Here is a 16,708-nt window from a genome sequence, read left to right on the forward strand (position 1 = left end):
AATTCCATTCAAGGTAATCTTAATCTTCGCAAGTTATCTATGTGAATTTGAGCAGAAATTAAATATTTTGAATTAAAAATGGAAATAAAACAAATGAGTGTAAATTGATTTCGCAAAATATGGATTAACTAACTCAATTATTTTCAACTTTTGAAGTAAAAATCGAATCTTAGAAGAATCTCACATTGGTTGATGAATTTTTGTTTAATAATCGCATTTACTTTAAATCTTTCCCATATAATAATAGTACGCATATATACTTAAGTATTCTGTTAGTCGGAATTATTTTCGCTCGTACAAAAAATGAGGTACAATCAATCATTACTTGAAAAAAAATCCTAAATGAATTTACGATTCACTTTCCTTTATACTGTGTATACGTCACCCATAAGAATATATGTAAATTACAATGCAATAAGAAAAGTTGTTTATAATTCATCTCCTAACAACAGTAAAAACGGTAAAAGTGTCCTGCTAAAGTTATCCCTTATTTTAATGGAAAATAATTAACAACTGTGATTATTCAGAATTACCTAATACTCCTTATTAACGGGAAATAAACTGGGCATACTCTTTTCATGAATCAAAATTCGTTTACTTAAAGGAAAAACATATTTAAAAGAACGCAACTTATTATATATTCATATATAGATAAAAAATATGAAGAAATACATAAACAAAAGAAGCGTCAATGAATGCTTAACAGAGAATGGTGAGCGCGAGGGAGCTAGTCTCGTAGATAGACTAGTTTGTATTTATGTAGGTGTCGGGTAAAAGGAGGAGAAGGGAGCAGGTTGCGCATGGTCGCTTAGAGGGATTGCGTTAAACTTTCGTCATGGTATGTCTCCCTCTGATCGATCGTAGTAGGTGAAAATACTTATTCCGGTAGGTTCGTGAAGATATTAGCGCGAAACGATATTATGTTCCGCTATACATCAAGGATGTAAGTAGGTCTCGCGGAAAATACATCCGACGAAGCATTAAGGTGCATGTAGTCCTTTTTTCGAACGGCAATAAAACTATTCTTTGTCGCGTATAGAATTATTTTACATCGGCCGAGCAGTCGCCATCTTGTCTTTGAGAGAAAGAGAGAGAGAGAGAGAGAGAGAGAGAGAGAAAGAAAGAAAGAAAAAGAAAGAGAGAAACGGGCCGTGGCTGTGGTATAGATCGCATTGTGACAGCTTGGGAAAAGAAGCGTTCGATAGACGGTCGGTCTTGATGCGGTGCGCGCGTTCATCGCGTCGCTTGTGCTCTCTACGAACGTAGAGAGAACGTATCGTTTATAGAAGAGAGTAACGAGCTCAAAGATTGAAAAACGAAAGGAAGACTTTCTGGAAAGTGTGAAGTCGAAGAAAGTGGCATAGAACGTACTGAAGGTAATGGCAATGGAGACGCCAAGAGAACGAGAGATAGCCGCGGAGGATAGTATTAAGGTAGTCTGCAGGTTTCGACCGTTGAATGACTCTGAGGAAAAGGCTGGCTCAAAGTTTATTGTCAAGTTCCCATCAGGTGGAGAAGAGAATTGCATCTCGATTGGGGTATGTTATTTCGCGGAGTTAACGCTATTGTCCTTTTCTTCTATTCCTACTAAATCTCTTGTTAACGTAACGTTCATCTCTAATGTCGCAACATTACGATAGACAACTATTTTTAAATTATTTTATTTTCGCTTTCATGCGTAATTCAAGACAAATTAAAATATTGAACTTTTTTTTATTCCTTTAAACGATTACAGTTTGTTAATTTTACGTTTTCTCCTTCAATTGTTCAACTTAAAGATAATTTTTTAATTTAGATTCAATATTGATTTAGATTCAATATAATTTTTATACTACATTCCTATATGAGTATAAGGAGTATATGCATCCATGCATTTATTTCTTTTCCTTCTATTATTTGTACATATAAGTATACAAAGTGGTAATCTTTACTATTAAATGAGAATATAAATACTAGTAAATACTATTTTTTAATTACTATAAGGTAAACAAAATTATAAATTTACAATGCTATGTATGAAGTTGCAGTGTACATTATAGGTATCATTTATGTCTATTATTTATCTTTGACATTATTATTTTTTTGCTTTTATACAAATATAATATGTTATTTTAAATATCTATGTATGCACATATTTGTTTATTTTAGGGAAAAGTATATCTTTTTGACAAAGTATTTAAACCAAATGCTACTCAAGACAAAGTATATAATGAAGCAGCTAAATCTATTGTCACGGATGTATTGGCAGGATATAACGGTACTATTTTTGCTTATGGACAAACATCATCAGGTAAGACACAGTTTATAAATAAACAATCGTACAATAAAAGGTGATTTATTTGCATTTTACTAAATTTTTAACTATCATAGGAAAAACCCATACAATGGAAGGTGTTATTGGAGATCCTAATAAACAGGGTATCATTCCAAGGATTGTTAATGATATTTTCAATCATATTTATATTATGGAGGAGAATTTAGAGTTCCATATTAAAGTATCTTATTTTGAAATTTACATGGACAAGATTAGAGATCTTCTTGATGGTAAGTACTTATTTGCTTGCAATCTTATTACTATTGAGAATTGAATTTTATTTCATTTTCATGAAGGTTATATATAAGTATGATAAAAAAAAAAATCATATGTTAAATAATGTGATATTATCTAATTTATAATAATCTATATATTGCATTATAATGATATATATTATTCTGTTTTTTAGTTTCTAAGGTAAACTTAAGTGTGCACGAAGATAAAAATCGAGTTCCGTTTGTAAAAGGAGCAACTGAACGATTTGTGTCTAGTCCAGAAGAAGTTTTTGAAGTAATTGAAGAAGGAAAGTCTAATCGACATATCGCCGTAACCAATATGAATGAACACAGTTCTCGTTCTCATTCAGTTTTCTTAATTAATGTCAAACAAGAAAATCTTGAGAATCAAAAAAAACTTTCAGGAAAGTTATATCTCGTTGATTTGGCTGGTTCAGAAAAGGTAAAAACTAAATGAAATTATTCTCATCATTTAAGAAATCAAAATATTTGACTTTTATGATAAATTATAGGTGTCTAAAACTGGAGCTGAAGGTACTGTTCTTGATGAGGCAAAAAATATTAACAAGTCTCTATCTGCTCTTGGTAACGTTATATCTGCGCTTGCCGATGGCAACAAGACGCACATTCCTTACCGTGATTCTAAACTGACAAGAATTTTGCAAGAATCACTTGGTGGCAATGCTCGAACTACAATTATCATTTGTTGTTCACCTGCTAGTTTTAACGAGTCAGAAACCAAATCAACTCTAGATTTCGGTAATATATATGATAGAATGGAAGTCTTATGTTAATATGAATACCACTTCTTTGTCGTTAAATAAATACTACAGTTACATACTTATTTAAATAAATATTTTTCTTTTTATAGGTAAACGTGCGAAGACTATAAAGAATGTTGTGTGTGTCAATGAAGAATTAACTGCGGAAGAGTGGAAACGCCGTTATGAACGTGAGAAGGAAAAGGCTGCTAGACTTAAAGGTAAAGTTGAAAAATTAGAAGCAGAATTGTCTCGTTGGCGTCAAGGTGAGACAGTAAAGCCCGAAGAACAAGTCAGTTTAGTGGAAGGACCTGATGTTATTACACCAATTACTGCATCTGTCGAAGGTAATGACATGAAAATTAAAGTAACTTCCGTTATTTATATTAATACTCAAAAATGATACATAGAGATAATTTCATAAATTACATTGTTATTTCGAATGATGAAAAATAATTTGCTCTGTATTGCCTTTGTATTGTCCAATTTAATAAGTGATTTCACTATTATTTACTTTATCAGGCAAACTTGACGACGGTCCTCTGCCAGCTACACCTGGTGGTGGACTTATGGCTGGATCTCTTTCGAATGAAGAAAGGCAAAAACTAGAGGAAGAACGTGAAAGACTGTATCAACAGTTAGATGACAAGGATGAAGAGATTAATCAACAATCTCAATATGTTGAAAAGTTAAAGGAACAAATGGAAGAACAAGAGGAATTGATTGCAAGCGCTAGACGGGACTATGAACAATTGCAACAAGAAATGAATAGAATACAACAAGAAAATGAAAGTGCTAAAGAGGAAGTCAAAGAAGTTCTACAAGCTCTGGAAGAATTGGCAGTGAATTATGATCAAAAATCGCAAGAGGTAATGATAGATTAAGCCTAAAAATGTTTAATATTATAATAGTATATTCAAAAACTGCAATATTTGATTTAAATTATTAAGAAAGAATTTGTATACCAAGTTATTAAGAGGATAAAGAGATGTAGAATGTAATGTAGAATGATAATCAATTTGAAATATATCTGATTTGTACTCTTTTCCCTTTAGGTGGAATTGAAAAATAAACAACATGAAAGATTGACAGAAGAATTTCTTGCTAAACAAGCGACGTTAAATAATATTGAATCTGAATTACAGCAATTACGTGATATGTCCGCTCATCAGAGAAAACGTATTGCTGACATGTTTGCCAATTTTTTAAAAGATTTAGGAGAAATTGGAGTGGCTATAGGTGGTGATGAAAATCTTAAAGTAACTTTATTTTGAATTAATTACATAATAAATTTTATTCACACACTTAATAACCTTGTGTAAGTTTCACATATGATTTGATCTTTATTTACAAATTAGGTTGCACCAGAAAATAATGGTAAATTGGAAGAAGAATTTACGGTCGCAAGACTCTTTATTAGTAAAATGAAATCAGAGGTAAAAAATTTAGTTCAGCGTTGTCAAGGATTAGAGAGTTCTCAAGTGGATTGCAACAAGAAAGTAAGTTGAATTAGCGCAATATCTATTATTTAAACATATTATATGTATATACGTAAAAGATATTTACTTGTGGATATTAGGTTTCTGAATATGAAAAAGATTTGGCAGAATGTCGACTTCTAATCAGTCAACATGAAGCTCGTACGCAAACATTATCAGAATCTATGAAAGAATCTGAAGCACGAAAACGTGCCCTGGAAGAAGATGTGGATGCGCTACGGGAAGAATGTGCAAAACTTAAAGCAGCAGAACAGGTGCAAGCAGTCACTAATAAAGAGAAAGCAGAAGAAAAAGAAGCAGCTACAAAGATGAAAGTAGCTCTAGAAGAGCAAATGGATCAACTGCGTGATGTACATCAAAAGCAGGTAAAATTTTAGAAAATTAATCTACTGTCTATATAAATGAAGGCTTAAAATATGAATAAACAATTAAGGTAATGTGTTCAACTTGTTATATGTCTAAAATTGATGTTTAGGTTGCTGCGCTTAGGGATGAATTATCTGAAAAACAAGATTTGATCGGTGAATTAAGAGATTTGAATCAAAAATTCACTTTAGCGCATCAACGAATGCAAGCAGATTATGAACGATTGAAGCAGGAAGAAGTAAATAAATCGGTTAAACTCCAAGAAATGATACTGCTTCATGAACGTCGAGAACAAGTATGTTATGATTTTGTTAGATAAATTAAAATTAGCGTTTATAGAAGTTTATCTTATAATATGAATTAAATCTTCAGGCTAGAAAAGAGCTTAAAGGACTAGAGGATACTGTTTGCAAAGAATTGCAAACACTTCACAATTTACGTAAATTATTCGTTCAAGACTTGCAGACTAGGATAAAAAAATCAATTCACGTCGAGGATAATGAGGATGATGGTGGTTCACTTGCTCAGAAGCAGAAGATTTCCTTTTTAGAAAATAATCTAGATCAGCTTACGAAGGTTAGTATCGTAATTAGAGTAATTATATTTATATGTAGTGTTGCTACAATACACGTGTTCTATTTCAAGCGAGTTTTTGTTTGTTATATTTCGTTTTTTATTAGGTTCACAAACAATTAGTTAGAGATAATGCGGATCTTCGATGTGAATTACCTAAACTTGAAAAGAAATTAAGGACAACCGTTGAACGTGTAAAAGCTTTGGAAACAGCTTTGCGAGATGCCAAAGAAGGTGCAATGCGAGATCGTAAGCGTTACCAATATGAAGTAGATAGGATTAAAGAAGCTGTCAGACAGAAAAATTTGGCTCGCCGTGGACCTAGTGCACAGATTGCAAAGCCTATTCGAGCTGGTCAGCATCATTTAAGCAACGTTAATGCTATTAGAACTGGCAACCGTGGTAAGCAATAAACCATCTATATGAAATAAATTATACAGTAGAATGAAAATTCATTTTATTACTTTTTTGGTTTAGATGCGCTTAATTAAGATACTACAATGTGATTGGGAAATGTGGGTTTGTTCGATTTTGTACAAATGGAGTCACTTCAGGCTGCTCTACATTTTGGAGTAAGTGAGAAGATTTGATATGCTAACAATTTTGTAACTCTATTTTCACTATTTTAAAATGATACTTGTGTTACGAATTGACAGAGGTATTAAAGCTTATACTTTCGTCAGAATACTTTTGTTGAGATTACAAACGAACAAACCTAGCGACATGTTATTTCTTTATATTTCTTTACTTTTTTCCCCCCCTTCCTAAAACCAAATGTAATACATACTCCCAATTCTGTCATCGTTCGGACATATAGTGTAAATTTTAGGGGAAAAAATAATTCATATATCTCTGTCATATGCTTATTTTTTTTTTTTTTTCTTTTTTTTTTTCTTTTTTTTTTTCTTTTTTTTTTTTTTTTTGAGAACGTGGCTAAAAACGTATAGTAATGTTGAGTATAACGTCAAAACCTTCACTTTTGCAGAACACGATCGCAAGAACAATTTGCGTGCTGAGGTGCTAGGAGATCGAAACAAACTAATCTATGATGTATTCACATAAATGTTATATTTTAAAGGCAATAGATGTATTATAATCTTAAATAGCACCGCCACTTCTTTTTTTTGTAGAAACGAGCATGTGCTTAAAAGTATACTAATATGAGTGCATCAAATTATTAATGCGCTGCATGTCCCATCCATGTATAAATATTTAACTCAATTGCACTTATAAAAAATACCGTAAATATTCTCAATACTTTCTCAATTACATAACACAATCTTATTAAAATAGCTTCGTTCTTCTGTGACTACATAGCATAATTTTTTTCAAAAACTTAAAAATAGAATAATAATAATAATAATAATAATAATAATAATAATAATAATAAAAATAATAGTAATAATAATGATAATGATAATAATAATAATAATGACAACAATAATACTATGCGATTGTTATCGTTACAACATCCGGTCTACCATGGACTTTATTTGTAATATCAAGTGTCATTAAACTTATGATAAATGCATTCAAAATCGAATGTTTTGGATGGTACTATTAAACTTGGAAACAAAATGTTACTAATTCAATTAAAAGATATGATCGGATATGCGGCCTTGAAAAGAATGGTAGAAATAATCATGGCTTATAAGTATTCTTAGTTATAAAAAACTTCCTTTGTAGTTACTGAAGATTACAATTGTCAAGAATCATATCAAATCTTGGACCTATTTGGTGTGCCCACTTAGCGAGAGTTAAGTGCATTGGTTTCTTACCAATAAAATTGTAAATCCAGAAGCGAATGATATTTATAGAAAAAATATAGACAAAAAGTAATCATCTTCACTTCAATTTACATATATTACTTTTATATAACCAATTGTCGCCACATTAAATACATTGCTAATGGTTTCATTTATATTAATTTATTTTGTATTCTAATTTATATTAAAGACAAATCAAAGCTGTTTGTCAAACAATTGTTTTACATTCTGTGCAAATATATTAAATATTTAACGTTTTTAAAATCTTTCATGTAGAAACTAATTTTGAAATTGTAATTTTAGGTAATTTGGATTTTAAAAATAAGATGTGTTTACATTCTTCAAACTTGTTGCAAACTGTGACAAACTTACAATCACATGTCATTTAAAAGTTATTGTTTTAATATTGGAAATAGCATTTGAATAATATTTTTTATAATTGGGATACATATATAAATATTGAAGCCGTGTATAGTAAATATAATTTACAAATTTTGCATATTAAATTAAAAATAAATTTTTTTTTTCCTCTATTGAATGTAATACAGTATATTTTATGAAATTATCTATAAAATATTGTTCCATATCGATAAATTTTTATTAGGTAAAATAAAGTTAACCATTTTATTTTATTTTTCAAATTTCTTTCATAGAGCAGTCTGTTTCCTTACGTTATCTTATTTTTGTAATATGAGCAGCAAAATTATATTTGTCAATATAGTAAAGACGAATTTGGAGTGTAGAATGAGTGCAATTATTTTAAAAATATTCTTGTCAAATATATATAAATATAACTGCACTTGAATGTCTTTGTATTGATTTAAATATAAATATTAGTATCCATGGTATATTGCTTACAAATAATTGAAAAACCTAACATACATATGCATTAATCACCAGAAATGCTTAATGTGTTAATACTCGGTTATTTAAAATTCATAAAAAAAGCTGTTAGGTTCCCTTCATTATTATAAAAAAAAAAAGAATCATTGCTGAGTTTTTATCATGATTCATGTACTTTTTTTTAACTAATGAATCGTGACATAAAATCTCAGCATACTGTAACATTTATTTTTATAGAACATCGAATAAGCATCAATGCTCTTTTGCACTTCCGTATAGAAATAAAGAATCATTGTAGAATGTACACAGACTACAATTAACTAATACTAATAATCGTAAGCTTTATGGTACTGCATTCAAAATAAAATGGATATATGTTCCAATGAGATGTAAAGGATATAGCATCGTAAATTATAAAATAATTCCTTTAAGGGACGACTGAAAATGAATCTATTTTCTTTTAATGTAGTTAAAATAAGCATTGGCTAAAGAAAATCATATGATTGCTCACATTACTATACGTTATATATTCTGCAATATTATATCTCTTATTAAGATAGAATATTTTTACATTCTTTTTTATTTTTTTGCGATGCACAATGTAATTATAATTTTCAATGGACTACATCTAAACAAAAATTAAGAAACAATCTTGGTTTATGAAGATATTCACTATTGAAAATTAATTTAAATATACCTAAATAAATAGTCTATAACTGGAATAAGTGCCCGTATTGCTGTATTCAAATATTGTTATTTATTACAAACTGAGTGTTATATAATATTGCATTTACATGTAAAAGTATGTTATATAAAAAATAACAGAAATATTACTATATCCGTTATGATTTCTGTTATGATTCAAGTTATTTTATAACACTTCAGTTATTTTACCCGTAAATATTTAAAATATATTTCATATTTTTACTAATTATTTTAATGAAATATTTCAATATTTAATTAAACGAACAAACAAGTTCAAAGGATTGTTAAATGAAAATTTAGTAAATCAGTTGAAAAGTTGTAATAAATAATAAAATTGTCAATGCAATTGATATCATTTTTCGTCATATAATTAAGTGTAATTGGTGTCTAAAATGATTAAATTTTCATAAAATTATGTATACAAATTGGCAATTATACATAAGCATAGCCTATTACTGTTAAAGAGGAGGTTGATCTATAGCTGCATCTTTATAAATGGAGCAACGCAAATGTGAAAGAAAATAAACAAATGAGTAATAAATTTATGTTTCACTATTTTAATAGTTATTATATTAGGGAGACAGGAAAGTAATGTCGTTTCTGCGCATGTCGATATTTGATTGTGATTAAAAATAAAAGCTTGTTAAAAATTTATTCGTTTGAATTTAATTTAAGAAAGCAACATTACTTTCCGGTCCACCTAATAATTAGTAAAATATTCAGGGGCATAACCAGAAAGGAGGAAGCCTGCTTTTGTAGCTTTTTTGCATGTTTTTAAAAAATCTAGTTGTTTAATTCAAAAAATAGTTTTAATTCAAACAATAGGTTAAAACATTTTATAAATTTATGGTCTGTCCTGCCAATTTCTTTCCTGCTCTAACATTTTAATCTGTCTGCGCCCTTGAATACACATTGTATGTGAACATTTAAAAAAAATTTTTATAATATTCTTGCCATATAAAAAAGAAAAATAATTCAGTTTTAAATACTATTGCTTTATTTTCATCTTTGAATGAACGTTTGTTTTGATAAATTACATTAAAAAGGAAACTAAAAACGTGAAAGTATTATAACTTATACCATTAAAATTTACAATAATATTCGATGTTTATTATATTAAATCTGAACTCAGATACTCATATTATCATTACATTTTAGCCATTTATCTTAAAATGATTTCTAAATTTATATATACGCCGTTTAGATCTACCTCATCTCAAACAGTTTCATGGATTATAATATGAAGCATTATAATTTCAAAATAATTAGCTATAGATTCGTGTGCAAGATGTAGAGAGGCTTTAGAAACAAGATAATATAAATCGTAATACATATTTGTATTTAATTCTGAGTATTCCTAAAAAGTATTATTATTATTATTATTATTATTATTATTATTATTATTATTATTATTTTTATTATTTTTATTATTATTATTATTATTTTTATTATTATTATTATTATTATTATTATTATTATTATTATTATTATTATTTACATAAGAGAAACAATACATTAAAATTCCATAAAATTAACATACTCATGACTATTTATTTAAAATGTCATAACAAATATAATTTTAAATTTACTTATATTTTTGAATGTCTAATGTACACTAGGATATTTTGATATCGCTTATTGTTAAATATCGTTGTCATTATCATAATCTGCATTATTAATGGTATTCATATTATGATTATAATTAATATAAAAATAATTAGTATTACATTCAATTAAGATGCCCGTGCTGAGCAGTAACTTGAAGCATTCAATAAATTTATCATTAATCGACCTACCTATAAAATTGAGTAATAAGCAAAACGAATTCGATCGTGCACCTATAGTGAGCGAAGAGAAGTATGATCCCAAAGTTTTAATAGGAAATTGGTTTAATCGTCGCGCATCTTACATACCTTTCTTTAATAAGTGGATAACACACATATAAACTATATATAAGCAACATTATAAATCTTATGATATCAACATATACAAGAAAGATTAAATACCATTTTGGGATAATAAAATCAAAAATGAGGTAAGTCATATTTTATAAATGTTAATAAATATATTTATTATTAAGCCTAACCTTCACTTAAATGCTGTATATTTTAATACGAATATAAAGTACTATAAAGATGTACTTAAATATTTTAATTGAATAATTCTTTTATGTAAAAAAGGTTTATTTAGAAGTACATTAATGAATCACCGTGGAAAGTCACATTACAAAAATATGACCACACATGATTTAAGCTATAGAATTCCTATCCTAAAAATCAAATTTAAGGATTTACAATATAAGGTAATATTATATGAATATCTGACGCAAAGCATTAATTATCAAGTATGTCTACTTGAGGATGCTAATTTGTTATATAACACTTCATTTAAGAAACATAGTTATTAAGTAATAAAATTATATAAAAAAAAACAATTGAAGGAAAAATGGATAGTTACCAGAACAAGATTTAACTAAAGATTTCGGAAATTTAACAAAAATTGGTATAAAGGATGCATTATAAGTTTGGTGGGACAGTACTTCAAATGAAGCAATAAAATTCTGCTGATGGAGAAATGAGTGCAAAACTTATGATATTTCACTTATAAAGAAAAAGTAAGTTTTATTTTCCTAAAGTGATAAAATAATGAACTTCCAGTGATTATGGTTAATAAGTAGTATGTATGTATATATGTATTACTAATTGTTTCTAAAGATTCATAAATAACAAGTGAACACGAATGTACCATATTTAAATAACCTTGGCCATATTGATGATTATTTAAATAGTTATCCAATTACTTTTAAAAGTTCAAGTAGTAAAATTGTAAATTAAAACATCTTCTAAAATATTTTTTTTGTACCATACTTTTCAAAGATAATACTTCATATTATAAACATATTTATTATTATTTGGGAATTATTCAATTTGTAGTATCTTATTAATTTGTTAATACAAAAATTAATTAAATTTGTATATTTGGTTATATATAATAATAGTACTTTTATTTTATTTTTATTTTATTGCTTCCCCTTTATAAGAATCTTAAAATAATATTCTACTTACAAACTAATTAAACTTACATCTATTTTAACCGCGTACCGCATCATTACCGCCACATTACTACGCATTCATTTTTTCTCATATTTATTTATACAATACGTATATACAATATGGGAAGGTCAACATTATGAATTATGTTTCGTAATTTATTTATTTATGATACATTCTATAACTCATTTTTATTCTTATTATTTCATTTCTTTAATTCTTCTATTCTCCTTCCCTCAATTTATTGTTCTTATCTTTTCTTTCTTCGTCCTTTTTTCTTTTTCTTACTTAAATTTTTTTTTCCTTTTCTTCCTTTATCTTTTTTTCCTCTCGCTTCGTTCGGGATTACTTTTTCTACCAGCTCTCTTCATCATCCTACTTATCGTGTTTCCTCACTCCCTTTTTTCTTTCCTTGTATTCTTTCTCTCTTCTCTCCTTTTCTCACATTTTACAGTTTTTTATTTCATGTTACTTCTTTTAATGTTTCCCTTATTACGAAAGCATATTTTCTCTTTAATAAAAGTTTCATTTAACTAAAATATTATTATAATTTACATTTCTGATTGAAATACTAAGCTTTAGTACACAAAAGAAGGTATATGAATGTTTGGAAACTAAATTTTAATCTGTAATGCATTATAAATTTATAAAAAATATGAAATCGAGTAAAAGAAAATATAATCTTTGGCAGTTTACAAAAGTGTTGCACACAATGGAATTATAAATATTTTCATATTTTGTTTACTTCTAAAACATATCAGAAGATAAATCTTTTCTTTTATCAAAAACAAGTACTATATTAGTTATTATTGAAAATAAATGTATGTGATTGCTGCATATATTGAACATTATTTTTATAAACATGCATGCATATTCAAATAAGTCAATATTGTAAGATAAAAACAGAAAATCCTTAGAGCGAAGTAAACGCAGCAATTTCTATTCCTAATATCTTGATTGAACACATATTGTTTTTATCACAAATTTCATGATTTATAGATGTATCAAAATTGTTTTTATATCAAACGCATACATATCATTGCATGTATAAAAACAGTACTTTGATTACATATTCCAAATCGTACTCTGTACAGCAACATTTCTTATATGTTTATTTAGATAATTACGAGGCTCTTAATAATACGTTGTGATATATTGGCAGTATATGTAATGTTATCTATAGACAGCAAACAGAGAAATCACATACTGTAGTCAGAGGTAATTATGAAAAAAAGTAAAACAAAAAAAAATATGTTTTGGCTATTAATACTTTTCAACGCAACAAAGTGGTACACACCACAACCATATTTAATATAAGTGAACCACATAACAATGCATGTAACCAGATAGGATTGGTTGATACTGTTGTGCAAGTTGGATAAGTTTGTATATTCATTGAATTTCCTATTTCATCTGTGCTTATTTTTGAATGTTGTGAACAACATTCATCAAAAATTGTATTATTCTTTGGAAAATGCGCTGTTAACGTTTGTTGAGGAAATGAATGTGAGAATTTCAATGTTTGATGGCATATTGAACTTTTCGGTTTTATGAAAGAACATGATTGAGTAGGCTGACAAAAACGTCTAACGGATTTTATAGTATTTTGCTTGTGACCATAATATGACAATGATGCATCCGAGATAATTGAACATTGATCAAATTCGTGAATAGAGGGTTCTCTGGAAGGAGCACAGTTAGAACCAACAGAACCAAAACCAGAACTTTGACTGGATGACCTTGATAATGATGGTGCATCCATACCTCCTTGCCAATATCCACCAGCAACCCATGATGTTTGTGTTACTGATTTTAATTTAGGTGGTGATAAAATATTCTTTTTACCGAAGGTATTATTTGATCTTTTAAATAAATCGGAACTAACTGTACTATAGACTTTTTTTTCAAACATTTTGGGTGTTCTTATTTGACAATTCGGTAAATTATCGTCCAATGAAAATATACTGAGCGTACTCATGCTGTCATCTAATCCAGAGTTATCAAATTGATTACTTTTGAATGATAAGGTAGAACGAATATCTAAATTATTTGTAGGTGTCGATAATTTTGGAAATTCTGGACCAGTCCTATAAAGCCAAAAGAATATAAATTAATATCTTAAAGTATTTATACTTAAATTGAATTAAATTTGAATAAAATACATACATTGACGACAATGCATGCATTGTTGTATTAACAGTATCAGGAATGTCAATTGAAACAGGAGTCATAAAATATTTTGTCATATTCACTGAAGAATGAGTAGTTTCATTTGAATCTGTTTCATCTTTTTTAACAAACTTCCGTATGTTTCTTTTTATTTCGATCTCAGGAAATATTTGTGCTTTTGAATTTTTTACATGTTTTTCCATTTTTTTAAAGATAATATCTTTTTTTAATCTAATATTCGATTGAGGTTTTATATTCATAAAGCCTATGATGAATGCAAAAAAGATGACCTAAAACATTTTAAATGAACTTGTACTTATACAAATATAATAAAATATATATACACAAATATAATAATATATATATATATATATTATAAACACACATATTATAAACTTAGAAAAGATTACTAATAAAATATAATAATCATATAAAAACAAACAATTTCTACTTAATTTTCTATTTTTTTTTACTATACACACTTCTAAATACTAACTTTTTAGTACATACCATATGATATTGAGTTATATATTCAAGAGAAAACCAATTATTTTTAAGATTTGTTTTTAGTAATTTATATTCTTTAAAAGGTATAAGTATGATTATACAAATCCATAAAAAGGACAATAAAATATCAGAATTTCTTCTTTTTGCTGCACTAGTCCAGCACGCACATAATTGAAAAAATAATCCTCCAACAGGTAATAGTAAAAATTCAGTATTATATACAGTAACTGAATCAAAAATTGTTGAAATGATTCTAAAAATCACTTCAAATCGTTTTGTGTTCTGAAATTGGATAAACCAAGATTAAAATTAAGATTATGCAACTCTAACATTTTTATAAACTTTTATTATAACCAAAAATCATGATATCACTTACATTGAAAAATGTACGTATAGGTTTCTGTTTAAGAAACAACATTTTATAATGAGCAAGCCACATTGTCTGTTTAGCCAATACATTTTGTACTATAGCATTACAATTTGTACAAAGTGGATATTTCTTTTCCAAAAAGTGTTTAAATCGTTGAACTTCTTGATCATATTTTTTTTCATTGGATGGTTCAAAATTTGAAAGCTCTGCTAATTTAATTTTTTGATGCTTATTGCATTCCTTACAAAGAGTATTCTTGTGGAACAGTTCCATTTTAGATTGACTTCTACAATACTTTACAGAGTTATTAGTAGAATCTTTATATAATTCTGGTATATCATACATATAATCACCATTCTAAAAACAAATAACAAAAATTCAAAATATGAAATATATAATTTATGAAAATTATTAATTTATTATAGTTAAAACATTAACTTAATTCTATACTTATGAAGCAATGAGTTATACAGTATTTTTATTAAAATTATAGAGATGGTATATTTTATAAAATTGAATATTAGATGTTAATGTAATGTTAGATGTTAGATATAAATGAGATGTTAATTTGTATAAGAAAATAAACTATATCACAAAAGATTATAAAACAAAAACCAAGAAATGAATATAGCATAAAAAAGGATTTCAAATTAGAATGTGGATACTTTAGAATTTAAATACATTTATTATATAAGTGGAAATTTACCTCAGAAAAACCATTAAACTGTTCGCAGAAAGGACATAACCACCATTCGAGTTCTTGTTGTGTTATTTTTGTATTATTATTACAAAACCAGCAATTTACCTTCATAGGCCATCTTAACCTAACATGAAAAAGGAAAAGGATTGTAAGAATAATTAGTATAGAAGCTTTCACTTTAAAATATTGTCACAATTTTCTTATAGATATAAGTTCTTACTTTAGTTTTTGGAAGACAATAATACATGTGACAAACACTAAGAGAATAGTAATAAAGATGGATATAAAATTACACATCAAGTTATGCTCAAATTCCATTTTCTCATATTACAAAATAAATGGCCCTCATTTAAATTTTAAAAAAATGCAGACCACCCGCGTTTTCAACGTCGGGAATTTTATTTAGCATCTCCCGCCAAGCTACCAACTCTTTCCACCTTAACCTAACAATTGTAGTTGTATTAAAATCATATTCTTTCTATTCTGTGTATATTATCGATAGAGCATTTATGTATTATGTAATTTTATTGTAAAAAGTAATTATAAAACTAAAACATAAATTCTTACAAAAATAGCTAATATTTAATTTTTAATTACTATAATAACTTACTATACATGAAATTACTTTGCAATGCTTTGCACTATTTTTGCAATGTACATAATGCATAAATATATACATATATACTGCATAGTGTCCATAAGAAATATTTACTTACTCCAATCAGCTTTGATTCTTCTGCATATTGACAAATCATATTATTGCATCGAGTAGACTTTGAATATTACGTAGTAACATGAATTCCATTGGGTTTTATCTAATTTTATGAATTGTTCGCATTTTGAAAACTG

At 27.5% G+C, this 16,708-nt stretch overlaps 2 protein-coding genes and 1 long non-coding RNA gene across 10 annotated transcripts; 2 read left to right on the top strand and 1 right to left on the bottom strand.

Moving 5' to 3' along the window:
• The first annotated feature begins 781 nt into the window (after positions 1-781).
• Positions 782-7,773, top strand: LOC124946923 (kinesin heavy chain). Of its 3 annotated transcripts, XR_007100240.1 has the most exons (16): positions 782-943; positions 1,040-1,538; positions 2,149-2,290; positions 2,371-2,544; positions 2,724-2,992; positions 3,063-3,309; positions 3,422-3,658; positions 3,834-4,180; positions 4,367-4,570; positions 4,670-4,810; positions 4,891-5,175; positions 5,286-5,471; positions 5,549-5,752; positions 5,857-6,151; positions 6,227-6,321; positions 6,735-7,773. XR_007100240.1 is itself a non-coding variant. In XM_047488363.1 (14 exons), the coding sequence occupies exons 1-14, from the start codon at positions 1,380-1,382 to the stop codon at positions 6,238-6,240; spliced, it is 2,904 nt and encodes a 967-aa protein (XP_047344319.1). In that variant the 5' UTR covers positions 782-1,379; the 3' UTR covers positions 6,241-6,471. The 3 variants fall into 3 exon arrangements, 1 of the variants encoding a protein (XP_047344319.1); XR_007100239.1 differs by having other exon boundaries at positions 782-1,538; XM_047488363.1 differs by lacking the exon at positions 6,735-7,773 and having other exon boundaries at positions 782-1,538; positions 6,227-6,471.
• A 266-nt stretch (positions 7,774-8,039) lies between these two features.
• Positions 8,040-14,002, top strand: LOC124946934. Of its 2 annotated transcripts, XR_007100244.1 has the most exons (5): positions 8,040-11,098; positions 11,244-11,365; positions 11,504-11,677; positions 13,233-13,331; positions 13,788-14,002. It is a non-coding gene; the product is annotated as an uncharacterized LOC124946934 (long non-coding RNA). The 2 variants fall into 2 exon arrangements; XR_007100243.1 differs by having other exon boundaries at positions 13,233-14,002.
• On the bottom strand, positions 12,051-16,689 carry LOC124946928. 5 transcript variants are annotated; one of them, XM_047488376.1, is made up of 7 exons: positions 16,576-16,594; positions 16,080-16,302; positions 15,866-15,983; positions 15,166-15,516; positions 14,793-15,071; positions 14,280-14,572; positions 12,051-14,200 (listed from the first exon to the last, which is right to left on the bottom strand). In XM_047488376.1, exons 2-7 carry the CDS (start codon positions 16,175-16,177, stop codon positions 13,387-13,389), a joined length of 1,953 nt encoding a protein of 650 aa, XP_047344332.1. In that variant the 5' UTR covers positions 16,178-16,302; positions 16,576-16,594; the 3' UTR covers positions 12,051-13,386. The 5 variants fall into 5 exon arrangements, with proteins under 5 accessions (XP_047344332.1, XP_047344331.1, XP_047344335.1 ...); XM_047488375.1 differs by lacking the exon at positions 16,576-16,594 and adding an exon at positions 16,470-16,572; XM_047488379.1 differs by lacking the exon at positions 16,080-16,302 and having other exon boundaries at positions 16,576-16,689.
• Between the last annotated feature and the right edge of the window lie 19 nt (positions 16,690-16,708).

Source organism: Vespa velutina, chromosome 2 (assembly GCF_912470025.1).
Source record: "Vespa velutina chromosome 2, iVesVel2.1, whole genome shotgun sequence".
Classification (NCBI taxonomy): Eukaryota; Metazoa; Arthropoda; class Insecta; order Hymenoptera; family Vespidae; genus Vespa; species Vespa velutina.

Coding starts and splice junctions, on each gene's coding strand:
- LOC124946928 (XM_047488376.1), bottom strand. CDS start 16,177: ATGGAATTTGAGCATAACTTGATGTGTAATTTTATATCCATCTTTATT. Junction 15,984..16,079: donor ATTGTCTTCCAAAAACTAAA/GTAAGAACTTAT, acceptor TTTTCATGTTAG/GTTAAGATGGCCTATGAAGG. Junction 14,573..14,792: donor ATATAACTCAATATCATATG/GTATGTACTAAA, acceptor AAAATGTTTTAG/GTCATCTTTTTTGCATTCAT.
- LOC124946923 (XM_047488363.1), top strand. CDS start 1,380: ATGGCAATGGAGACGCCAAGAGAACGAGAGATAGCCGCGGAGGATAGT. Junction 1,539..2,148: donor AGAATTGCATCTCGATTGGG/GTATGTTATTTC, acceptor TGTTTATTTTAG/GGAAAAGTATATCTTTTTGA. Junction 4,571..4,669: donor GTGGTGATGAAAATCTTAAA/GTAACTTTATTT, acceptor TTTACAAATTAG/GTTGCACCAGAAAATAATGG.